At 45.7% G+C, this 27,300-nt stretch overlaps 1 protein-coding gene across 1 annotated transcript in view; it reads left to right on the top strand.

The window, feature by feature from the left end:
* The window catches only part of LOC110506941 (elongator complex protein 4), a 126,896-nt gene that overhangs the window by 4,353 nt on the left and 95,243 nt on the right, over window positions 1-27,300 (top strand). The window contains exons 3-7 of the mRNA XM_090222921.1: window positions 4,134-4,255; window positions 10,398-10,529; window positions 11,766-11,920; window positions 14,202-14,286; window positions 23,138-23,326. Of these exons, the coding sequence (XP_090079047.1) occupies window positions 4,134-4,255; window positions 10,398-10,529; window positions 11,766-11,920; window positions 14,202-14,286; window positions 23,138-23,326 (683 nt within the window). The remainder of the gene's footprint in view (window positions 1-4,133; window positions 4,256-10,397; window positions 10,530-11,765; window positions 11,921-14,201; window positions 14,287-23,137; window positions 23,327-27,300) is intronic.

Here is a 27,300-nt window from a genome sequence, read left to right as displayed (position 1 = left end):
TCTGCAAACTTGATGATTGATTTGGAGGCGTGCTTGGCCACGCAGTCGTGGGTGAACAGGGAGTACAGGAAGGAGCTGAGCACACACCCTTGTGGGATCCCAGTGTTAAGGATCACCACCTGGGGGCAGCCTGTCAGGAAGTCCAGGACCCAATTGCACGGTGCGGGGTTCAGACCCAGTGCCTCAAACTTAATGATGAGCTTGGTGGGTACTATGGTGTTGAATACTGAGCTATAGTCAATGAACAATGTTCTTACATAGGTATTCCTCTTGTCCAGATGGGATAGAGCAGTGTGCAGAGTGATGGTGATTGCATGGTCTGTTGATCTATTGGGGCGGTAAGCCAGTTGAAGTGGGTATTGGGTGGCAGGTAAGGTAGAGGTTACATGATACTTGACTAGTCTCTCAAAGCACTTCATGATGACAGAGGTGAGTGCTACGGGGCGATATTTATTAAGTTCAGTTACCTTTGCCTTCTTGGGTACAGGAACAATGGTGGCCATCTTGAAGCATGTGGGGACAGCAGACTGGGATAGTGAGAGATTGAATATGCCTGTAAACACACCAGCCAGCTAGCTGGTATGCGCATGCCCTGAGGACGCAGCTAGGGATGCCGTCTGGTCCGGCAGCCTTGCGATGGTTAACACATTTAAATGTTTTACTCACGTCGGCCATGGAGGAGGAGAGCCCACAGTCCTTGGTAGTGGGCCGCGTCGGTGGCACTGTGCTATCCTCAAAGCGTGCAAATAATGTGTTTAGCCTGTCCAGAAGCAAGACGTCGATATAGGCGATGTGGCTGGTTTTCCTTTTGTAGTCCGTGATTGTCTGTATTCCCTGCCACATACGTCTCATGTCTGATTGTCTGTATTCCCTGCCACATACGTCTCATGTCTGATTGTCTGTATTCCCTGCCACATACGTCTCATGTCTGATTGTCTGTATTCCCTGCCACATACGTCTCATGTCTGATTGTCTGTATTCCCTGCCACATACGTCTCATGTCTGATTGTCTGTAGTCCCTGCCACATACGTCTCATGTCTGATTGTCTGTATTCCCTGCCACATACGTCTCATGTCTGATTGTCTGTAGACCCTGCCACATACGTCTCATGTCTGATTGTCTGTAGACCCTGCCACATACGTCTCATGTCTGATTGTCTGTATTCCCTGCCACATACGTCTCATGTCTGATTGTCTGTATTCCCTGCCACATACGTCTCATGTCTGATTGTCTGTATTCCCTGCCACATACGTCTCATGTCTGATTGTCTGTAGTCCCTGCCACATACGTCTCATGTCTGATTGTCTGTAGTCCCTGCCACATACGTCTCATGTCTGATTGTCTGTATTCCCTGCCACATACGTCTCATGTCTGATTGTCTGTAGTCCCTGCCACATACGTCTCATGTCTGATTGTCTGTATTCCCTGCCACATACGTCTCATGTCTGATTGTCTGTAGTCCCTGCCACATACGTCTCATGTCTGATTGTCTGTAGTCCCTGCCACATACATCTCATGTCTGATTGTCTGTAGACCCTGCCACATACGTCTCATGTCTGATTGTCTGTAGACCCTGCCACATACGTCTCATGTCTGATTGTCTGTATTCCCTGCCACATACGTCTCATGTCTGATTGTCTGTATTCCCTGCCACATACGTCTCATGTCTGATTGTCTGTATTCCCTGCCACATACATCTCATGTCTGATTGTCTGTATTCCCTGCCACATACATCTCATGTCTGATTGTCTGTAGTCCCTGCCACATACGTCTCATGTCTGATTGTCTGTAGACCCTGCCACATACGTCTCATGTCTGATTGTCTGTATTCCCTGCCACATACGCCTCATGTCTGAGCCGTTGAATTGCGACTCCACTTTATCTCTATACTGACGTTTAGCTTGTTTGATTTCCCTGTGGAGTGAATAACTACACTGTTTATATTCTGCCATATAACCAGGTGCCTTGTTCTGGTTAAATGCGGTGGTTCACGCTTTCAGTTTCGCGCGAATGCTACCATCTGTCCACGGTTTCTGGTTAGGGTAGGTTTGAATAGTCACAGTGGGTACTCCATCTCCTATAAACTTCCTTATGAACTCAGTCACCGTATCCGTGTATGCGTCTAGATTATTTTCGCAGGCTACCTGGAACATATCAGAGTGCACGTGATCAAAACAATCCTGAAGCGTGGCTAACCATCTCCACCCCCCCCCTCCCCCACCATCTCCACTCCACCATTTCCACCCCCTTCAGATACGTGAGACAGGGCCATTCCATCTCCATGTTAAAAGCCAAATCCTAGAGGTCACTTCCCCTTTAAGATCCCACATCAAAATGAGCAAAAAAAAGAGCACCAAAAAAGGAAAACCTGTTAAGACAAAAAGTAATTCCCCCTCTGACTGTTCAGAGAGTGACTGATCTGTCGTGGGGTCCTGTGGTCACAACCCACCAAGAGGTGACTCTACTGCTTCAACCCCTCCAACCCGCCCCCCGTCACTCCCCACTCTCTCTCTTCTTTTCTCAACCCCCTCCTCCTCAGCAGCCTAATGACTCCCTCAGGTTCTATTTGGAAGGGCTCCCATAGAAAGGCAGGGCACAATGGGCCTCATCTGGAGAGGGCCCATCTGGGAGGCTTTGTGGGCCCTGCTGAAAGCCACAAAGGTCCTGCTGACCTAGAAAGCCATCAATAAGAGGACAGGGAGCCCCACCGACGACAAATTGAAGAGGCAGGGAATTTCCTGGGCCATCCCGGGAGCTGTCCCATCATGGGTGAGGAATGAGGAGACAGGCCAGGAATGTCGGGGGGGGGGGGGGGAGTACATTCCCCAGGTGTTCCTGGATGGCTCTGCGTTATTCCCGAGCTGTCGGATGTGATGTCAGCTTTATGGCTGTCACCTTTAACTGTCACTGTCCTTTGTGTGTGTGCCCACTGTCTGCCATTGTGTGCAGAGGCCAGAGACTGCTTTACAAAATGGTGGTTTGTGGCTGTGACAAGAAGCAGCAGTGGTATGTGGGGTTGTAGAATAAGGAAGTAGGAAGTGGGCCTACGTTGTGGTTGGGTGGTGGGTGCTTTGTGGTCTGAGGTAGCCATCTGTGGTAGAATGTGTCCCTCACTCACTAGTCACTAGTCCTCACTGTCACTCAGGACTTCAATACAGACGTAAATTAGACCAGAATGCAAGCTCTTCCAAGTGTTAGTCTCTTTTGTCCTGAAGCTGCAAACACAGCTCTCGGAGTTCCACTAGAATTAGGCCTGGTGTCTCACTGTTGTGTTGTGTTTGACATTTAGACTGCACGTCTTTTTGGATGTAAATGTCACCTGATGCCTTTTTCTACACACCTAAACCAGCGTTCACTTCTGAATTGAATAGTGTTCATATGAATTACACCAACAAACACAAGACCATCATCACCATCATAATCCTGAGAGAACAACAGTGAATTAAAGTGAGCTGTGTGTCAAGAAATTGTCTACCATTGAAATGAGTTGACTTGACTCACACATCAACAAAATAAACACACAACGGTCATTTCATTGGCATGAAGAAACACTCCCGACTCTGAATGCATGGTTGAGTTCCACATCTCTGTCATTTAGCTGACAGGGGGCTCATACCTCCATGAGAACTCTGGTGAATCCTCCACACAGGATGTCCTATCCCCTCTTCAAGATGGTGGAGGAGATTATGTGTGGCTCACCCCTTTCTGTGAGAGGTGTGGCTGTCGTCTCATATGATTGGGAGCTCTGGTTCAGGAGATGACACCTGTGTCCCTGTGTCGTGTCCATTCTCCCCACCTCCCTCACTAAGAGTGACTGGTCATTACATCCATTCCAGACAGGTAGTGTGACAGATCCCCATCTGTTGTGTTGTGATTAGGCTCATCCAGGTGTAAGGTGTTACCTTGGGAAACACTGTGGCTTTATGTGAACAGCGTCTTTTACTGTCAATGTAGATAGACATTTAAACTTCATCACCTCTATGCTGTGTACATGTGTTTATAATGTCATTTGTTTCTTCCCTTTTTGAGACTAAAGTGGCAGGGATCTGTGTCAATGATGCTGTTCTCTGTGTAGGTAGGAGGACACTATGACAGTGGGACCTAACGTTACGTTATGTGTGTTGTTTCTCAGAGGAGGACCGATATGACAGCTACTCTCGTATGCTGTTCAAGTACTTCCTGGCAGAGGGGGTGGTGTGTGGACATGAACTCTACGTGGCGTCTGCTCTGGACCACCCCAATGACATCCTACAGGTGTGTGTGTGTACTGTCAGTCTGTCCCACTGGGTGGACAGACTTCGAGGGTGGTGTGTGTTGGGGGGGACGGCATTGTTGAGATGTTTCCGGATACATCACTCTGAAGGGGAGCAGAGCTCCTAAAGCTGTTTCCCACTCGGCAACACAGGAGGAGGGGAACTCCCATACTGATTGATAGTGGGCGGGGTCACAACTTAACCCCCTCTTTACATATCAAAGGGTTAGAGGAGGAGAGTAAGAGAGGAGGGAGGCCTCTGGTCTGGCATAATCAAATCATATTGGTCCCCAATTCAATCAGTTGTAGAAAAGGAAAATTGCAGAGCCAGGAACTGTACGGCAGTTTCTTTCCTCTGCGATTGATTGAACTGCGACCCTAGAAAGATGGTGCCAATGGAGAAGTTCCAACCCAACTTTGCTATATAGTAACTTTTATTGTGTTTCTCGACTTTTTTGTACAGACAGTTTGTACAGACAATACTATTATCACATATGACCACCAAGTACTTCTGGACATCAGATCGACAGTTACTAACCTTGATTCCGACTTCAAATACGACTTCAACTCCGACTCAGCTGTTCTACTGATCATACTGGACCCTATTCCTTTGTTCCATGCGCTAACAAAACACCACAGGTGTAAACGCGGGAGATGCTGCAATGTTATGTCCTACTGAAACGAGGCTGGATGATGACGCTATGCACCTAGTACTGGGTGGATTCTCCATGCAGCGGCAGGATCGGAAGGAGGCTTCGGGGAGAACAAGAGGAGGCAGTGTGTTTTTTCCTAAATAACAACTGGTGTGCTGCTTCAAGTGTGAAGGAAATCTGGAGCTTTTGCTCACCTGATATCAAATACCTAATGGTAAGCTGCAGACTCTTATCTACCAAGAGCGTTCTCATCTGTAATTATCACGGCTGTCTACATTCCTCCACAGGCCAACACCACTCTGGTACTCGACAAACTGTATGGGTCCATAAACAAACAAGAAACCGCTCATCCAGAGGCAGCGTTCCTGGTGGATGAGACTTTAAGGCAGTGAGACTTAACCTCACTTCTACCAACAAGTCTCCTGCACCGCTAGGGGTGATAAAACTCTAGACCACTTTTATTCTACCAACAGAAATGCATACAGGGCCCTCCCTCGTCCTCCGTTTAGCAGATCTAACCACGACTCCATTCTCCTGCTTCCTGTTTACAAACAAAAGCTCAAACAGGAAGTACCAGTGACGCGCTCAATGTGGAAATGGTCGGACGAAGCAGATGCGAGGCTACAAGACTGTTTTGCTAGTACAGACTGGAATGTGTTGCTGTACAGACTGGGATGTGTTGTTGTACAGACTGGGATGTGTTGCGGTACAGACTGGGATGTGTTGTGGGATTCATCGGATAACATTGAGGAGTTTACCACAACAGTCATGGAATTCATTAATAAGTGAATAGACGATATTGTCCCCACAGTGACTATAAGAACATATCCCAAACAAAAACCATATGGATTACAGGCAATATCCATGCTGGACTAAAGGCTAGAGCCTTTACAATGAACAGGGCACGGACATGGACCCATACAAGAAATCCTGCTACGACCTGCGAGACATCAAACATGCAAAAGGCCAAGGATGAATGTGGAATCCTATTTAACCGACACTAAACCTCAACACGGAGGCCCCTCAGGGGTGTGTGCTTAGTCCCCTCCTGTACTCACTGTACACACATGGCTGCGTGGTGCACACGACTCCAACACCATCATCTTTTCTGACAACACGACGGTGGTAAGCCTGATCACCAACGGCGATGAGTCAGCCTACAGGGAGGAGGTCAGAGACTTAGCAGTGTGGTGCCAGGACAACATCCTCTCCCTCAATGTTAGTAAGACCAAGGAGCTGATCGTGGACTACAGGATAAAGAGGGGAGAGCACACCCCCATCCAAATCAATTGGGCTGTTGTGGAGGGGGTTGAGAGCTTTAAGTTCCTTCACATCCACATCACTAAGGACATGACAAGGTCCACACACACCTGCTCAATCGTGAAGAGGGCACGGCAGCACCTCTTCTCACTCAGTAGGCTAAAAAGATTAGGCATGGTCCCTCAGATCCTCAAAACGTTCTACAGCTGCACCATCGAAAGCATCTTGACCGGCTGCGTCCCTCTTGGCATGGCTATTGCCACACCCTTGACCACAAAGACCTACAAAGGGGGGTGCGGACAGCCCAGTACATCACTGGGGTTGTATTGTTTTATTTATCAAAAATAAAAAACAGAAATACCTTTTATTTCCGTAAGTATTCAGACCTTTTGCTATGAGATTCTAAATTGAGCCCAGGTGCATCCTGTTTCCATTGATCATCCTTCAGATGTTTCTACATCTTGGGGTCCACCTGTAGTAAATTCAATTGACTGAACAGTGTTTGTAAAGGCACACACCTGTCTATATAAGGTCCCACAGTTGACAGTGCATGTCAGAGCAAAAAGCAAGTCATGAGGTCGAAGGAATTGTCTGTAGAGCTGAGACAGGATTTTGTTGAGGCACAGATTTGGGAAAAGGTACCAAACATTTCTGTAGCATTGAAGAGGCCATTGTGTTCTTGAGGACCTATCATTCTTAAATCGAAGATGTTTGGAAGCACCAAGACTCTTCCTAGAGCCATCCTCCCGTCCAAACTGAGCAATCAGGGAGGTGACCAAGACCAAGATTCACTGTTCTGATGAAACCGAGATTTAACAATTTGGCCTGAATGCCAAATGTCACATCTGGAGGTAACCAGGTACCACTCATCACCTGGCCTGTAACATCCCTACGGTGAAGCATGGTGGTGGCAGCCTCATTCTGTGGGTATGTTTTTCAGCGGCAGGGACTGAGAGACTAGTCAGGATCGAGGGAAAGATGAACGGAGCAAAGTACAGAGATCCTTAATGAAAACCTGCTCCAGAGCGCTCAGGACCTCAGACTGGGGCAAAGTCTCACCTTCCAACAGGACAACCCCCCCTAACAGCCCGCCAAGACAACTCAGGAGTGGCTTCGGGACAAGTCTCTGAATGTCCTTGAGTTCCCCAGCCGATCGAACATCTCTGGAGAGACCTGAAAATGGCTGTGCAGCGACCCCCCCCCCCCCCCCCCCATCCAATCTGACAGAGCTTGAAAGGATCTGCAGAAGAGAATGTGAGAAACTCCCCAAATACAGATGTTGCAAGCTTGTAGCGTCATACCCAAGAAGACTCAAGGCTTTAATCGCTGCCAAAGGTGCTTCAACAAAGTACTGAGTAAAAGGTCTGAATACTTACTTACAAGTTTGAACACACCTACTCATTCAAGGGTTTATTTTTACTTTGTAGGATCATTTTGAAGACTTTTTAAAACTATGAAATAACACAAAAAAAGTGTTAAACAAATCAAAATATATTTTATAATTGATATTCTTCAAGTAGCCCCCCTTTGCCTTGATGACAGCTATGCACACTCTTGGCATTCTCTCAACCAGCTTCATGAGGTAGTCACCTGGAATACATTTCAATTAACAGTTGTGACTTAAGTTCATTTGTGGAATTTCTTTCTTTCCTTAATGCGTTTGTGAAAAGGTAGGGGTGGTATACAGAAGATGGACATATTTAGTAAAATACCAAGTCTGTATTATGGCAAGAACAGCTCAAATAAGCAAAGATAAAAGACAGTCCATTGCTTTGACACAAAGGTCAGTCAATCCGGAGAATTTCAAGAACTTTAAAAGTTTCTTCAAGTGCAGTCGCAAAAAACATCAAGTGCTATGATGAAACTGGCTCTCATGGGGACTGCCATAGGAAAGGAAGACCCAGAGTTACCTCTGCTGCAGAGGATAAGTTCATTAGTTACCATGTTTCAGAGTTCATGTCACATCTCAACTGTTCAGAGGAGATTGTGTGAATCAGGCCTTCATTTTTTTTATTTTTTTTATTTCACCTTTATTTAACCAGGTAGGCAAGTTGAGAACAAGTTCTCATTTACAATTGCAACCTGGCCAAGATAAAGAAAAGCAGTTCGACACAAACAACAACACAGAGTTACACATGGAGTAAAACAAACATACAGTCAATAATACAGTATAAACAAGTCTATATACGATGTGAGCAAATGAGGTGATATAAGGGAGGTAAAGGGAAAAAAAAATTGTAATTGTCGAGTTGCTGCAAAGAAACCACTACTAAAGGACACCAATAATAAGAAGAGACTTGCTCGGGCCAAGAAACATGAGCAATGGACATTAGACCGGTGGAAATCGGTCTGTTGGTCTGATGAGTCTAAACTTGACATTTTTGGTTCCAACTGCTGTGTCTTTGTGAGACGCAAAGTAGGTGAATGGATGATCTCTGCCTGTGTGGTTCCCACCGTGAAGCATGGAGGAGGAGGTGTGATGGTGTGGAAGTGCTTTGCTGGTGACACTCTGTGATTTTATTTAGAATTCATGTCACACTTAACCAGCATGGCTACCACAGCATTCTGCAACGATACACCATCCCATCTGGTTTGGGCTTATTGGGACTATCATTTGTTTTTCAACAGGACAATGACCCAACACACCTCCAGGCTGTGTACAGGCTATTTTACCAAGAAGGAGATTGATGGAGTGCTGCATCAGATGACCTGGCCACCACAATCACCCGACCTCAACCCAATTGAGATGGTTAGGGATGAGTTGGACCACGGAGTGAAGGACAATCAGCCAAAAGGTTCTCAGCATATGTGGGAACTCCTTCAAGACTTTTGGAAAACTTTTCTGGTGAAGCTTGTTGAGAGAATGCCAAGAGTGTGCAAAGCTGTCATCAAGGCAAAGGGTGGCTACTTTTGAAGAATCTCAAATATAAAATATATTTTGATTTGTTTAACGCCTTTTTGGTTCCACACGATTCTATATGTGTTATTTCATAGTTTTGATGTCTTCACTATTAAAATGGAATTTTATAGTAAGGCTGTAACATAACAAAATGTGGAAAAGGTGAGGGGTTTGAATACTTTCTGAATGCACTGTAGGTCCATTCATGTGTATTTTATTTTATCCCTGTTACTGTTATGTTTTTTATTGTTTAATAACTCTGCATTGTTGGGAAAGGCTCGTAAGCATGCATTTCAATGTTTAGTCTACACCAGCTGTATTCGGCGCATGTGATGAATACAATTCTATTCGATTTAGATTTAGAAGCTTTGGTTTGAACTGGTCATATTGGTGGTGCTTTGCAACCCTACACCATGCTTCTGGGCTCGACGTTGTTTTGACCAGACTGTTGTTGTAGCCTACGTCATAGCTATGTGTCTGACGTGCGTGAGATGTGTATGAATGAAGGTCAAGCTGGTGTGTGTGTGTGTTACAGTGAAGTGCGTGTTAGAGGAGGTGTCTGAGGGGACTGTCTGCGTCTGAACTCTGAAGGGCAGGTTGCTCAGTCCTGTGTTTTCCATGTCAGTCTCTCTATCTAGCTCTCTCTCTGTCTCTGTCTCAATTCAACTTAAGGTCTTTATCGGCATGGTAAACATATTGTTTACGTTGCCAAAGCAGGTGAAATGGATCAACAAAAGTGAAATAAACAATGACAAAATGAACAGTAAACATTACACTCACACAAGTTCCAAAATAATAAAGAATTTCAAATGTCATTATGTTAAAAAAATGGGAAATAAATAAACATAAATATGGGTTGTATTCTCTCTCCCTCTTTCTCTATCTCTCGTTCTCTTTCGCAATCTCTTTCCATCTCTCTCTCTCTCCATTCCCCCCTCTCAGAGGCTTATTAAACCTGTCTACTCAGGTGTGTGTGTGTGTGTGTGTTAGACAGTCCCCCTCCTCTCAGGTTCCATCCCATTTGTAACAGACTCAGTCAGCTCTCTGAGAGATGTGCTCCGAGACCTGTCTAGTCAGTGTCTACTAATTGATTTAACCTCTGTGTCTCTGTCTGGAGGGACATGCCACTGTTAATGAGAAAACAACATGACACCTCATATACACTAGCTTCCTAGTCTACTACATGACAAGGACTCTTGTTTCACACAGTAACACAAAATGTATGTGTTGATTCATATTATTTGCCATCATGCTGAATTCCACACAATACAACCTGAAGACTGAATAAAATAGAATAGTGTGTAAACAATGCAATTGTGTTGTTATCTGTAGGAACTCCCCGCCCCCATCCTGGATGACATCGCCAGCCCCAAAACAGTGGAGGACCAGGCAAAGTCATGTGACCCTGAGAGTCAGGACGCCATGAAGATCGCCTGGCGCTACCAGCACCTGCCAAAAGTACAGGTAAGCGTATGTGTGTAGGCAGTCAAGGCATGGGGTCACAGGTCTAGCTCTTGGTTCTATGGGGGTGATGATTGTCTTCACCTCTAAATCCATCAGCTCCTAAACTCCTAGCCTCTCCATTCAGAGCTGGTGGAGATTACTCACACTTAGCTGCTGCTAGGTGGGGCCTGTCGACACACACATACACACCCTGCCTAGCCTGGGAAACCAGGGTACCTGCAGCCTATCTAATGGCACGCCACCCGCCTTAACCCTCATAACCCAGATCTGTCCCTCTGTCCCCTCTTAAATCCCTGTCTATCCCCTTACCAGGGGCACTGGCAATACACTCTTTCTTCCACTCTAAGGAATGGTGACCCCCTCCATCCTCCTCTCCTCCCCTCTCTCCCCTGCCCAGGCTATAATCCACATCGCTATGTGGATTAACAGCACACAGCAAGTCCCTGGAGATCTCTCTTTCTCTGTCTCTCTTTGGAAACGTCTTTATCTCTGTGTCTTTCCCTCACCTCTCCCCCTTCCCCAGCCTCCCAAAACCAGACTTTACAAACCAAACTGTCAATAAGCCCCAGCCAGAGGATTTACATCCCAAATTCACTCCCTGAGTCCCCCTCCACCCCCATTCCCCCTACACACCTCTCCTGCCAACCCTCTCCGCGTTGCCCTGTCTAATGAAGACATCAGATCAAAGGTGAGGTGGCCGGGGCCGGCCTGGAACACTAAGCGGTTCTCCCCCCTGCTTACAAAGAGAAGATGAGCCACTGACCCCCCCCCCCCTGACTCGCCCATCCTGTCAGGAGAGGGGCACACCGGGGGCCCTAATCCAGATTAGTGGTAGATTTAAGAGCCCGTCTGACAATGGGGCCCCTGGTTGCTTTCACTGGGGAGAGCAGGGCTACAGAACTCTCCCTTTCACCCAGGAGAAAACATCCTTCTACTCTCCCTCAGACCGGCACGGCTGTTTTCACAGCCACAAGTGGACGGTTATGTGGAGACATGATTAACATGCTGGTTGTAGTAGTTTAACTTCTCTGCAAGTTTTAATTTGATCAAACAGGATTTTGAAACACTTGTATGAACTATGAGCAGGTCATTTATTTAAAGTTATCATACTCTACTTGTTGAAAGTGAGGACGTTTCACACTTACGAAGTAGGATTATCTACCCTAGTTGCAATGTGATCAACAGCAGTGTCAAATGGACATGGCTTTTCTCTCAACACTAACTGTTGACCCTCAGACGGCCCTGGCGTCCTCGTCGAGGTTCGGACACTACTACGACGTCTCCAAGACAATGGACCCTGAGATCTGCCAGGCGGCCAGGTGCCACGGCTTCTACCTTCCAGAACACTCCACCGCTGTGACATCACCCACCGCCACCACCTCCGGCCAGAGGTAACCCGGCAACCCCTGAACACTACCCCACCCTTATCTCTTCATGGTGCTCAGTATTATTTACACAATATATTGTGAGAACTTAGTCAAAACCTGAGAAGCTCACCCTACAACCTGAGGAGCCAACCGTTGACACATATCTAGTAGTACACGTATCACGTTTTGGAAGCATCTAAGAGACACTATTGTCATAATTTAGAGAAGCTTTTGGATTAGGTTGGGATTAACCTACAGTGTGAAGAGTAATTGTAGATGGGCAATGCTTAGACAGTTACTCTAACTAAACCCCCCCCCCCATCAGATCAGGATGGTCTATTATGGTCAGTTTCTGATGTTTATAACCAGCTGGTTAAGCCTGTATAAAAACAGGGGCAGTCTCTAGGTAGGAAGGCTAGTTGGCTGAGATGAGACATTCAGCAGTGGTGAATGTAGAGGGACCGTTTGCTGTGAGTTTGTTTTGTTCATCGTTGAGTGTGCTTAGGGTTCAGAGGTCAGGCACACTATTTACATGAGAGAGAGCGGTGAGACACACACAAGCGCATATACACACACACACACACACACACACACAGTCAGATACCGAGTCAGACACGATTGGCAAACAGGCCAATCTGGAGCGGAGATGAGGTTTTATAGAACCCCTCTGCTTTCATGTCTGCAAACAGACACCCTTTAACTCTGGACCATGCAAACGCGAGTGAGTGTGTCTGGCCAATTTCAGTTGACTCATATTCACTATCACTGAGCAGTGTTGAGTAAATCATTGTCATAGGAAATCTTTTTTATTTTGTCCTTTACGTTGTTAGACAGAATCCATCCTTCTCCTGTCGTTCTGTGGGTTAGTAATTAAGTCTGACAGTGGCATTGCCATCATAGTGGCACTGCCCATCAGGTTCTCTGAATAGAACACTGATCTGCCAGACAACATGACAGCTGGTCAGCAGGACTATAGGCTATACCTGCACTGCTCACATAAACACACAGACAGACATACACACACAGACAGACAAACAGACATACACACATTCTCACTCCCTAGCCTCCCCTCTTGCACGTGGCCACCACCCCATGTTGCTACCCTAGCTGTTAAATTGCTCCGTTTCACTCGCTGGCATAATTGGCACAAATTGCTCTCTAGGTGATACAGCCCCTGTTGTTGAAGACCAAGCCTCCCCTCTCTCTCCTTTCTCCTTAGAGTGGAGGACGAGGGATGTAGCATTGAGCTAATGTGGCCTCCCTGAGTATGATACTAATTAGCACATGCGCTAGCCCCCGTGGCTAAGCACCTAGCCCTCAGCACCACCTGAATGGAGGGTGCCCAGTGGGGGCGGACGAAGCACAATGCCCTCAAACACAATGGCCACCAAGTGGAGGAAGCCAGCCCGGGGCTGCCTCTGACTCCAGGAGGAGGGAAGGAAAGCTGGTGGAATGGTTCTGCTATGAACCCCTGCAGGGTCAGAAGGCGCCATTGTTTTTGTTAATGATGAACAATCAGAGGCAATATGTTTGTTCTATGTGTAGCTATATGAGGAAGTGTGTAGTGTGCCTGGTGTTTGTTTAGGCATATGTATATGTGCCTGCTGTCTGGCTGGTGTGTGTCTGTCTGTTCCCCTGTGGGTAAGAATGTTCTTTAGTTCTGTTAGCCTGTAATTGCTGGCTAGCGTAACGACCTACTGTAAGACTCAATGGACAGTGGTTGTTACTACAGCCAGCTGATCTTAAGGAAGGATTTCTGTGTAAAACTTTACCCTGGCCATGATGTTGGCACATGGTTGCCTTGGCAGGAGGTTATGTTAGGGTGGTTTGTGGTTATTAGGGAAAGGCAGAGATCTATTGTGAGTGACTTGTGTCCCTTGTCAATGGTGCACATCTTACCCTTCATTAACCATTCAAACACTGTGCCCATCCAATCGTAACCAGCAACCCATTAAAAAACCTTTCTCAGCTAGTGTGTGTGTGTGTGTGTGTCTGTGTGTGTCATTACACCTCCAATCGGACCCTCAGGGAGCTGACAGGCCACCACGTTTTAATTAGATTACCTGAATAAATGAATTGAATCTCTTGATAAGGCTCCTCCATTATATTCATCTGCTCTAGTGGTCATTGTAAAGCCCTGTCATGGGGGATAAGGAGCATTTGACTTCGTCTGTTGAGACTTGATACCTGTCCTGCAATAACCTCATGTTCTACTCCCTCCTTCCCTCTTTCTCCTCTCCTCCTCCATCCCTCTTTCTCCTTTCCTCTTCCCTCTCTTTACCCCTCCTCTCCGCCCTCTCTCCAGCCCTATGCCAGAGACCTACTCCTCTCTGCTGAACAATCTCCAGGAGGTCATCCACAGGGAAGGCTTTGATGGATCCGTCCCCCAGGTAGGTACGCTCACTCTCACACGTCCATAGTCCTGTCACTACCCCTATACTCCCAACCCATATTACAGCTATCCTCTATCCAAAGAGTTCCCCATATAGGGGTCCCAAAGACCTCCTGCCCCTTACAATGACCATATATACCAGTCCGCCCGGGCACACATTACTGTTAGCTATACTCTAACCTGCTCCTCTCTACTGTTAGCTATACTCTAACCTGCTCCTCTCTACTGTTAGCTATACTCTAACCTGCTCCTCTCTACTGTTAGCTATACTCTAACCTGCTCCTCTCTACTGTTAGCTCTTCTCTAACCTGCTCCTCTCTGCTGTTAGCTATACTCTAACCTGCTCCTTTCTACTGTTAGCTCTTCTCTAACCTGCTCCTCTCTACTGTTAGCTATACTATAACCTGCTCCTCTCTGCTGTTAGCTATACTCTAACCTGCTCCTCTCTGCTGTTAGCTATACTCTAACCTGCTCCTCTCTGCTGTTAGCTATACCCTAACCTGCTCCTCTCTGCTGTTAGCTATACTCTAACCTGCTCCTCTCTGCTGTTAGCTATACTCTAACCTGCTCCTCTCTGCTGTTAGCTATACTCTAACCTGCTCCTCTCTACTATTAGCTATACTCTAACCTGCTCTATTCTAACCTGCTCCTCTCTACTGTTAGCTATACTCTAACCTGCTCCTCTCTACTGTTAGCTATACTCTAACCTGCTCTTCTCTACTGTTAGCTATACTCTAACCTGCTCCTCTCTACTGTTAGCTATACTCTAACCTGCTCCTCTCTACTGTTAGCTATACTCTAACCTGCTCCTCTCTACTGTTAGCTATACTCTAACCTGCTCCTCTCTACTGTTAGCTATACTCTAACCTGCTCCTCTCTACTGTTAGCTATACTCTAACCTGCTCCTCTCTACTGTTAGCTATACTCTAACCTGCTCCTCTCTGCTGTTAGCTCTACTCTAACCTGCTCCTCTCTACTGTTAACTATACTATAACCTGCTCCTCTCTACTATTAGCTATACTCTAACCTGCTCTACTCTAACATGCTCCTCTCTACTGTTAGCTATACTCTAACCTGCTCCTCTCTACTGTTAGCTATACTCTAACCTGCTCCTCTCTACTGTTAGCTATACTCTAACCTGCTCCTCTCTACTGTTAGCTATACTCTAACCTGCTCCTCTCTGCTGTTAGCTATACTCTAACCTGCTCCTCTCTACTGTTAGCTATACTCTAACCTGCTCCTCTCTGCTGTTAGCTATACTCTAACCTGCTCCTCTCTGCTGTTAGCTATACTCTAAACATGCTCCTTTCTGCTGTTAGCTATACTCTAACCTGCTCCTCTCTACTGTTAGCTATACTCTAACCTGCTCCTCTCTACTGTTAGCTATACTCTAACCTGCTCCTCTCTACTGTTAACTATACTCTAGCCTGCTCCTCTTTACTGTTAGCTATACTCTAACCTGCTCCTCTCTGCTGTTAGCTATACTCTAACCTGCTCCTCTCTACTGTTAGCTATACTCTAACCTGCTATACTCCAACCTGCTCCTCTCTACTGTTAGCTATACTCTAACCTGCTCCTCTCTACTGTTAACTATACTCTAGCCTGCTCCTCTTTACTGTTAGCTATACTCTAACCTGCTCCTCTTTACTGTTAGCTATACTCTAACCTGCTCCTCTCTGCTGTTAGCTATACTCTAACCTGCTCCTCTCTACTGTTAGCTATACTCTAACCTGCTCCTCTCTGCTGTTAGCTATACTCTAACCTGCTCCTCTCTGCTGTTAGCTATACTCTAACCTGCTCCTCTCTGCTGTTAGGTCTACTCTAACCTGCTCCTCTCTACTGTTAGCTATACTCTAACCTGCTCCTCTCTACTGTTAGCTATACTCTAACCTGCTCCTCTCTACTGTTAGCTATACTCTAACCTGCTCCTCTCTGCTGTTAGCTATACTCTAACCTGCTCCTCTCTGCTGTTAGCTCTACTCTAACCTGCTCCTCTCTACTGTTAGCTATACTCTAACCTGCTCCTCTCTACTGTTAGCTATACTCTAACCTGCTCCTCTCTGCTGTTAGCTATACTATAACCTGCTCCTCTCTACTGTTAGCTATACTATAACCTGCTCCTCTCTACTGTTACCTATACTCTAACCTGCTCCTCTCTGCTGTTAGCTATACTATAACCTGCTCCTCTCTACTGTTAGCTATACTATAACCTGCTCCTCTCTACTGTTAGCTATACTATAACCTGCTCCTCTCTACTGTTAGCTATACTATAACCTGCTCCTCTCTACTGTTAGCTATACTATAACCTGCTCCTCTCTACTGTTAGCTATACTCTAACCTGCTCCTCTCTACTGTTAGCTATACTCTAACCTGCTCCTCTCTACTGTTAGCTCTTCTCTAACCTGCTCCTCTCTGCTGTTAGCTCTACTCTAACCTGCTCCTCTCTGCTGTTAGCTCTTCTCTAACCTGCTCCTCTCTGCTGTTAGCTCTACTCTAACCTGCTCATCTCTACTGTTAGCTCTACTCTAACCTGCTCCTCTCTGCTGTTAGCTCTTCTCTAACCTGCTCCTCTCTGCTGTTAGCTATACTCTAACCTGCTCCTCTCTGCTGTTAGCTCTACTCTAACCTGCTCATCTCTACTGTTAGCTCTAATCTAACCTGCTCCTCTCTGCTGTTAGCTCTTCTCTAACCTGCTCCTCTCTGCTGTTAGCTCTTCTCTAACCTGCTCCTCTCTGCTGTTTGCTATACTCTAACCTGCTCCTCTCTGCTGTTAGCTCTACTCTAACCTGCTCCTCTCTACTGTTAGCTATACTCTAACCTGCTCCTCTCTGCTGTTAGCTATACTCTAACCTGCTCCTCTCTGCTGTTAGCTCTACTCTAACCTGCTCCTCTCTACTGTTAGCTCTTCTCTAACCTGCTCCTCTCTGCTGTTAGCTATACTCTCATCCATATCAAATAATTGCCCTTCCCAACACCCCTCTTCAAGTTACCATGTTAATTCCTCTCACCTGACTAGAATGACTTCATCAGTGTTATGGTGATGCTTTCAGCAGAGCAGACAGCTGTGTGTGTGTGTGTGTGTGTGTGTGTGTGTGTGTGTGTGTGTGTGTGTGTGTGTGTGTGTGTGTGTGTGTGTGTGTGTGTGTGTGTGTGTGTGCCATCTTTGAAACATATCTTTGTTTTAATGATTATCAATCCTCTTCAGAATGTCAGAAATGCCATCTGTTTCTATTTTAGTTTTTCCACTGAGGTGTGTGGAGGGTGGGGGGGGGGCGGGTCACTTAGATTCTGTGACCCCTCTGCTCCTCACCTGGAGCCTCCTCCCCCCTCTCCCCCTGTCACTCACACACAAGATTACCCCCCCTGACCCAGCGCTGTCAATCATTCATTAATTAAGCTCTGACATCATCAAAGCGCTTTTGGCAGAGCAGAGGAATGCAGACAGGCCCAGATGGACATGGGCACCATCACAAGAATTTCCAGTATAGGGAAGACTGTGTGTGTGTGTGTTTCCACCCCTGCTCATACTGTTTGTCTTGGATGTTGGCTACAGAAACCAGGCATAATATTATCACTTCATAATGCAGTCTCTTTGGGCCCTATATGTTACTCCTTCTTTGCTATAATTTGGTGTTTTCCGGCTTGACTGTCAGGTGTCTTTTGTTCTGGGGCAGTACGGTTTGGCTGTATGGTGGGGCTCTGGTTGGTGGGTTTGGGCTGTGTTTTGGCACTGTTCCCCGACTCTCTATAGGAGTACTAAACACCTTCTCTCTATAGGAGTACTAAACACCTTCTCTCTATAGGAGTACTAAACACCTTCTCCCTATAGGAGTACTAAACACTTTCTCTCTATAGGAGTACTAAACAACTTCTCTCTATAGGAGTACTAAACACCTTCTCTCTATAGGAGTACTAAACACCTTCTCCCTATAGGAGTACTAAACACTTTCTCTCTATAGGAGTACTAAACACCTTCTCTCTATAGGAGTACTAAACACCTTCTCTCTATAGGAGTACTAAACACCTTCTCTCTATAGGAGGACTAAACACCTTCTCTCTATAGGAGTACTAAACACCTTCTCTCTATAGGAGTACTAAACAGCTTCTCTCTATAGGAGGACTAAACACCTTCTCTCTATAGGAGTACTAAACACCTTCTCTCTATAGGAGTACTAAACAGCTTCTCTCTATAGGAGTACTAAACACCTTCTCTCTATAGGACTAAACACCTTCTCTCTATAGGAGTACTAAACACCTTCTCCCTATAGGAGTACTAAACACCTTCTCTCTATAGGACTAAACACCTTCTCTCTATAGGAGTACTAAACACCTTCTCTCTATAGGAGTACTAAACACTTTCTCTCTATAGGAGTACTAAACACCTTCTCTCTATAGGAGTACTAAACACCTTCTCTCTATAGGAGTACTAAACACTTTCTCCCTATAGGAGTACTAAACACCTTCTCTCTATAGGAGTACTAAACACCTTCTCTCTATAGGAGTACTAAACACTTTCTCTCTATAGGAGTACTAAACACCTTCTCTCTATAGGAGTACTAAACACTTTCTCTCTATAGGAGTACTAAACACCTTCTCCCTATAGGAGTACTAAACACCTTCTCTCTATAGGAGTACTAAACACCTTCTCCCTATAGGAGTACTAAACACCTTCTCTCTATAGGAGGACTAAACACCTTCTCTCTATAGGAGTACTAAACACCTTCTCTCTATAGGAGTACTAAACACCTTCTCCCTATAGGAGTACTAAACACCTTCTCCCTATAGGAGTACTAAACACCTTCTCTCTATAGGACTAAACACCTTCTCTCTATAGGAGTACTAAACACCTTCTCTCTATAGGAGTACTAAACACCTTCTCTCTATAGGAGTACTAAACAGCTTCTCTCTATAGGAGTACTAAACACCTTCTCTCTATAGGAGTACTAAACAGCTTCTCTCTATAGGAGTACTAAACACTTTCTCTCTATGGGAGTACTAAACACCTCTCTATAGGAGTACTAAACACCTTCTCTCTATAGGAGTACTAAACACCTCTCTATAGGAGTACTAAACACTTTCTCTCTATGGGAGTACTAAACACCTCTCTATAGGAGTACTAAACACCTTCTCTCTATAGGAGTACTAAACACCTCTCTATAGGAGTACTAAACACCTTCTCTCTATAGGAGTACTAAACAGCTTCTCCCTATAGGAGTACTAAACACCTTCTCTCTATAGGAGTACTAAACAGCTTCTCCCTATAGGAGTACTAAACACCTTCTCTCTATAGGAGTACTAAACACCTTCTCTCTATAGGAGTACTAAACAGCTTCTCCCTATAGGAGTACTAAACACTTTCTCTCTATAGGAGTACTAAACAGCTTCTCCCTATAGGAGTACTAAACACCTTCTCCCTATAGGAGTACTAAACACTTTCTCTATAGGAGTACTAAACACCTTCTCTCTATAGGAGTACTAAACACCTTCTCTCTATAGGAGTACTAAACACCTTCTCTCTATAGGAGTACTAAACACCTTCTCTCTATAGGAGTACTAAACACCTTCTCCCTATAGGAGTACTAAACACTTTCTCTCTATAGGAGTACTAAACACTTTCTCTCTATAGGAGTACTAAACACCTTCTCTCTATAGGAGTACTAAACACTTTCTCTCTATAGGAGTACTAAACACCTTCTCCCTATAGGAGTACTAAACACCTTCTCTCTATAGGAGTACTAAACACCTTCTCTCTATAGGAGTACTAAACACCTTCTCTCTATAGGAGTACTAAACACCTTCTCTCTATAGGAGTACTAAACACCTTCTCTCTATAGGAGTACTAAACACCTTCTCCCTATAGGAGTACTAAACACCTTCTCTCTATAGGAGTACTAAACACCTTCTCCCTATAGGAGTACTAAACACCTTCTCCATATAGGAGTACTAAACACCTTCTCTCTATAGGAGTACTAAACACCTTCTCTCTATAGGAGTACTAAACACTTTCTCCCTATAGGAGTACTAAACACCTTCTCTCTATAGGAGTACTAAACACCTTCTCTCTATAGGAGTACTAAACACCTTCTCCCTATAGGAGTACTAAACACCTTCTCTCTATAGGAGTACTAAACACCTTCTCCCTATAGGAGTACTAAACACCTTCTCTCTATAGGAGTACTAAACACCTTCTCTCTATAGGAGTACTAAACACCTTCTCTCTATAGGAGTACTAAACACCTTCTCCCTATAGGAGTACTAAACACCTTCTCTCTATAGGAGTACTAAACACCTTCTCTCTATAGGAGTACTAAACACCTTCTCTCTATAGGAGTACTAAACAGCTTCTCTCTATAGGAGTACTAAACAGCTTCTCTCTATAGGAGTACTAAACAGCTTCTCCCTATAGGAGTACTAAACACCTTCTCTCTATAGGAGTACTAAACACCTTCTCTCTATAGGAGTACTAAACAGCTTCTCCATATAGGAGTACTAAACACCTTCTCTCTATAGGAGTACTAAACACCTTCTCTCTATAGGAGTACTAAACACCTTCTCTCTATAGGAGTACTAAACACCTTCTCTCTATAGGAGTACTAAACAGCTTCTCTCTATAGGAGTACTAAACACCTTCTCTCTATAGGAGTACTAAACACCTTCTCTCTATAGGAGTACTAAACACCTTCTCTCTATAGGAGTACTAAACACCTTCTCCCTATAGGAGTACTAAACAGCTTCTCTCTATAGGAGTACTAAACACCTTCTCTCTATAGGAGTACTAAACACTTTCTCTCTATAGGAGTACTAAACACCTTCTCTCTATAGGAGTACTAAACAGCTTCTCTCTATAGGAGTACTAAACACCTTCTCCCTATAGGACTAAACACCTTCTCTCTATAGGAGTACTAAACACCTTCTCCCTATAGGAGTACTAAACACCTTCTCTCTATAGGAGTACTAAACACCTTCTCTCTATAGGAGTACTAAACACCTTCTCTCTATAGGAGTACTAAACACCTTCTCTCTATAGGAGTACTAAACACCTTCTCCCTATAGGAGTACTAAACACCTTCTCCCTATAGGAGTACTAAACACCTTCTCTCTATAGGAGTACTAAACACCTTCTCTCTATAGGAGTACTAAACACCTTCTCTCTATAGGAGTACTAAACACCTTCTCCCTATAGGAGTACTAAACACCTTCTCCCTATAGGAGTACTAAACACCTTCTCTCTATAGGAGTACTAAACAGCTTCTCTCTATAGGAGTACTAAACAGCTTCTCTCTATAGGAGTACTAAACACCTTCTCTCTATAGGAGTACTAAACACCTTCTCCCTATAGGAGTACTAAACACCTTCTCTCTATAGGAGTACTAAACACCTTCTCCCTATAGGAGTACTAAACAGCTTCTCTCTATAGGAGTACTAAACACCTTCTCTCTATAGGAGTACTAAACACCTTCTCCCTATAGGAGTACTAAACAGCTTCTCTCTATAGGAGTACTAAACACCTTCTCTCTATAGGAGTACTAAACACCTTCTCTCTATAGGAGTACTAAACACCTTCTCCCTATAGGAGTACTAAACACCTTCTCTCTATAGGAGTACTAAACACCTTCTCTCTATAGGAGTACTAAACACCTTCTCTCTATAGGAGTACTAAACACCTTCTCCCTATAGGAGTACTAAACAGCTTCTCTCTATAGGAGTACTAAACACCTTCTCTCTATAGGAGTACTAAACACCTTCTCTCTATAGGAGTACTAAACACCTTCTCCCTATAGGAGGAAACGTTGGCATCTCTTCATGATGTTGCCACAGCAACAGGCATGTTACTACAGTTCCCTTCCCACTGGAGCCCAGGGGTCTGATAAACTGTGGTGGGATGTCTCTGACACACATACAAGCAGACAGGAAGTGAGTCAGGGATAAACGTGTGAGAGAATAGAAAAGGAGAAAGACAACAGGAATGACTGAGTGATTGAATAAGTTGGTCAGGAAGTGTAGGAGAAAGAGAGAGAGGGAGCGGGAAGAGGACAGAAGAGTGATACCCCTCCCTTGGGATTGTGCAAGGCCAACAGTGGAAACTCCTAGTAACAATGAGGTTTATTTATCTTAGATAGCACCAATGCTGAAAAAGGCCCTAGATCAATGGACGAGAGGAGAGAAAGAGAGATTGGAGAGGGCATATAGAGAAGCAGGGTAAGAGGGATGAGAGAATAGAGAAAAGCATGCTGGGACATAAGGAAAAGCGAGAGACTGAGAAAAAGGGAAACACCAAAGCAGGGAGAAACTTTATTCTATAGTCTTAGGGTGTTTTGTGAGGGTGGGCAAGACTTTGAGGGTAACACTCTACCCCTCCGTCCACCACCCCTCCCCATGGCCCCCCTTGGCCGGCAAGGCTCGTTCTGGTGCCAAGAATGTGCCGGCATTTCTGGGTGGCAGCCATATTGGAATCCTGTCTGACAGGTCCATTGTGCCCCTGTCAGATGGCCCCTGTGATTGGGCAGTTGTGTCCAATCACGTTTGGCGGCTGTGTTCCGATGGTCTGTGCTGGTGAGCAGACTCTCCTGTCCTGTTGGGCTGCTAGTGTCTGTAAACTCTCCACTGTTTTGTTTACTACCACAACGTGAGGGGTTTTAATTACCAACAGAAATATAATAAGTATTTTCTACGGTCATAGACACATGCCCAATATTTTAGCAATATTTTAGCAATGATAATGTGTCATTTCAACAACATATGAGGCATGGAACTCCATGTTCCATGCTCCATCTTTCTCTCTCTGTGTTTCTCTCTGTTTCTATCTCTGTGTTCTTCTCTCTCTCTCTCTCTCTCTCTCTCTCACACAGACCAAGTCACGGAACATCCTACGGATCGGGCTGCACTCCCTCGGCTCCGCCCTGTGGGATGACGACCTGTGTTGCCGTGAAAACCCAAGCCACGGCCACGCCCTCACCACCTTCCTTTACGGCCTCCGGGCCATGCTGAGATCATCGCTCTCTGTTGCCGTGGTTACCGTGCCCTCACACCTCATCCAGGTATGAGTATGTGCCGTGCACTAAGACTGTCACAAAGGGCACATAGGCGTGTCACATGCACCCCAGCATTTTCAATTCATGTTCATCGCCTTTCACATGTAACATTGTTCTATGGATTATCAGTAGTGTTGTTAACAGGAATCAACACCCTGGAGCGCAGTGTCACCAGGGTTAGACTACAGTATATGTATGGTCAACACCCTGGAGCACAGTGTCACCAGGGTTAGACTACAGTATATGTTTGGTCAACACCCTGGAGCGCAGTGTCACCAGGGTTAGACTACAGTATATGTATGGTCAACACCCTGGAGCGCAGTGTCACCAGGGTGGAGCACAGTGTCACCAGGGTTAGACTACAGTATATGTATGGTCAACACCCTGGAGCACAGTGTCACCAGGGTGGAGCACAGTGTCACCAGGGTTAGACTACAGTATGTGTATAGGTCAACACCCTGGAGCACAGTGTCACCAGGGTTAGACTACAGTATATGTATGGTCAACACCCTGGAGCGCAGTGTCACCAGGGTGGAGCACAGTGTCACCAGGGTGGAGCGCAGTGTCACCAGGGTGGAGCGCAGTGTCACCAGGGTTAGACTACATGGTCAACACCCTGGAGCACAGTGTCACCAGGGTTAGACTACAGTATATGTATGGTCAACACCCTGGAGCGCAGTGTCACCAGGGTTAGACTACAGTATGTGTATGGTCAACACCCTGGAGCACAGTGTCACCAGGGTTAGACTACAGTATATGTATGGTCAACACCCTGGAGCGCAGTGTCACCAGGGTTAGACTACAGTATATGTATGGTCAACACCCTGGAGCACAGTGTCACCAGGGTTAGACTACAGTATATGTATGGTCAACACCTTGGAGCACAGTGTCACCAGGGTGGAGCACAGTGTCACCAGGGTTAGACTACAGTATGTGTATGGTCAACACCTTGGAGCACAGTGTCACCAGGGTTAGACTACAGTATATGTATGGTCAACACCTTGGAGCACAGTGTCACCAGGGTGGAGCACAGTGTCACCAGGGTTAGACTACAGTATATGTATGGTCAACACCCTGGAGCACAGTGTCACCAGGGTGGAGCACAGTGTCACCAGGGTTAGACTACAGTATATGTATGGTCAACACCCTGGAGCACAGTGTCACCAGGGTTAGACTACAGTATATGTATGGTCAACACCCTGGAGCACAGTGTCACCAGGGTTAGACTACAGTATATGTATGGTCAACACCCTGGAGCACAGTGTCACCAGGGTGGAGCACAGTGTCACCAGGGTTAGACTACAGTATGTGTATAGGTCAACACCCTGGAGCACAGTGTCACCAGGGTTAGACTACAGTATGTGTATGGTCAACACCCTGGAGCACAGTGTCCCCAGGGTTAGACTACAGTATATGTATGGTCAACACCCTGGAGCACAGTGTCACCAGGGTTAGACTACAGTATATGTATGGTCAACACCCTGGAGCGCAGTGTCACCAGGGTTAGACTACAGTATGTGTATAGGTCAACACCCTGGAGCGCAGTGTCACCAGGGTTAGACTACAGTATATGTATGGTCAACACCCTGGAGCACAGTGTCACCAGGGTGGAGCGCAGTGTCACCAGGGTTAGACTACAGTATATGTATGGTCAACACCCTGGAGCACAGTGTCACCAGGGTTAGACTACAGTATGTGGTCATATGAAGCCAGTGGGTCTCACTGTTTCAGAATTGAAAGAGGGGTCCACTTTGCTGTGTGTGTGTGTGTGTGTGTGTGTGTGTGTGTGTGTGTGTGTGTGTGTGTGTGTGTGTGTGTGTGTGTGTGTGTGTGTGTGTGTGTGTGTGTATGCACACGTCCATCCGTTTGTGTGTACACGTCCGTCCGTCCGCCCGTGTGTGTGTGTTGGGCCTACTGAAGGCTGCTCTGCCCTGTCCTCAGTGGGCTGCTACATTGCCCCCTTTTGTTTTGACTGTTTCCTCTCTAGGTTTCTTCCTAGGTTTTGGCCTTTCTAGGGAGTTTTTCCTAGCCACCGTGCTTCTACACCTGCATTGCTTGCTGTTTGGGGTTTTAGGCTGGGTTTCTGTACAGCACTTTGAGATATCAGCTGATGTACGAAGGGCTATATAAATACATTTGATTTGATTTTGATTTGGGCCTCTTGACATTATGGGCAATGCCACCCAGTCTCTCAATGGGACAAGGCTCTATGTTGGCTTAGCCACCCAGTCTCTCAATGGGACAAGGCACTATGTTGGCTTAGCCACCCAGTCTCTCAATGGGACAAGGCACTATGTTGGCTTAGCCACCCAGTCTCTCAATGGGACAAGGCTCTATGTTGGCTTAGCCACCCAGTCTCTCAATGGGACAAGGCACTATGTTGGCTTAGCCACCCATTCTCTCAATGGGACAAGGCACTATGTTGGCTTAGCCACCCAGTCTCTCAATGGGACAAGGCTCTATGTTGGCTTAGCCACCCAGTCTCTCAATGGGACAAGGCACTATGTTGGCTTAGCCACCCAGTCTCTCAATGGGACAAGGCACTATGTTGGCTTAGCCACCCAGTCTCTCAATGGGACAAGGCACTATGTTGGCTTAGCCACCCAGTCTCTCAATGGGACAAGGCTCTATGTTGGCTTAACCACCCAGTCTCTCAATGGGTCAAGGCACTATGTTGGCTTAACCACCCAGACTCTCAATGGGACAAGGCACTATGTTGGCTTAGCCACCCAGTCTCTCAATGGGACAAGGCACTATGTTGGCTTAGCCACCCAGTCTCTCAATGGGACAAGGCACTATGTTGGCTTAGCCACCCAGTCTCTCAATGGGACAAGGCTCGATGTTGGACTCTTATTCTGGGAGTCCTCAGCCATTCATCCATTGGACAAGCAGGGATGGCATGTGGCTTAGGCTCTAATGGACTGTTCAGTGCATTCAGAGGACTGTTTCACTGTTAGTCTACACCTGTTGTTTACGAAGCATGTGACATATACACATTTGATTTGAACCTCTTTGTTGGTTGTTGTTGTTGCAGTAATTACATGCATCTATACATATTCTGTGTGTTCTATTAGATTAGATTTATTAGGATCCCCATTAGCCGATGCCGATGGCGACAGCTATTCTTATATGGGGTCCGACACACAACGAAAAGACAAGAATTTACAATTGACATATATTTAAAACATTAACATGTAGTGTGTGTGTTCATCTATCAGTTACACATGTCAGTACATACACACAACCAGTAGGTCACATGTCAGTACATACACACAACCAGTAGGACACATGTCAGTACATACACACAACCAGTAGGACACATGTCAGTACATACACACAACCAGTAGGTCACATGTCAGTACATACACACAACCAGTAGGTCACATGTCAGTACATACACACAACCAGTAGGTCACATGTCAGTACATACACACAACCAGTAGGTCACATGTCAGTACATACACACAACCAGTAGGTCACATGTCAGTACATACACACAACCAGTAGGTCACATGTCAGTACATACACACAACCAGTAGGTCACATGTCAGTACATACACACAACCAGTAGGTCACATGTCAGTACATACACACAACCAGTAGGTCACATGTCAGTACATACACACAACCAGTAGGTCACATGTCAGTACATACACACAACCAGTAGGTCACATGTCAGTACATACACACAACCAGTAGGTCACATGTCAGTACATACACACAACCAGTAGGTCACATGTCAGTACATACACACAACCAGTAGGTCACATGTCAGTACATACACACAACCAGTAGGTCACATGTCAGTACATACACACAACCAGTAGGTCACATGTCAGTACATACACACAACCAGTAGGTCACATGTCAGTACATACACACAACCAGTAAGTCACATGTCAGTACATACACACAACCAGTAGGTCACATGTCAGTACATACACACAACCAGTAGGTCACATGTCAGTACATACACACAA

This window comes from Oncorhynchus mykiss, chromosome 26 (genome assembly GCF_057628025.1).
Source record: "Oncorhynchus mykiss isolate SJ-2025 chromosome 26, ASM5762802v1, whole genome shotgun sequence".
NCBI lineage: Eukaryota > Metazoa > Chordata > Actinopteri > Salmoniformes > Salmonidae > Oncorhynchus > Oncorhynchus mykiss.
Note: the sequence above shows the minus strand (reverse complement) of the source record. Positions and strands in the feature narration are given on the sequence as shown.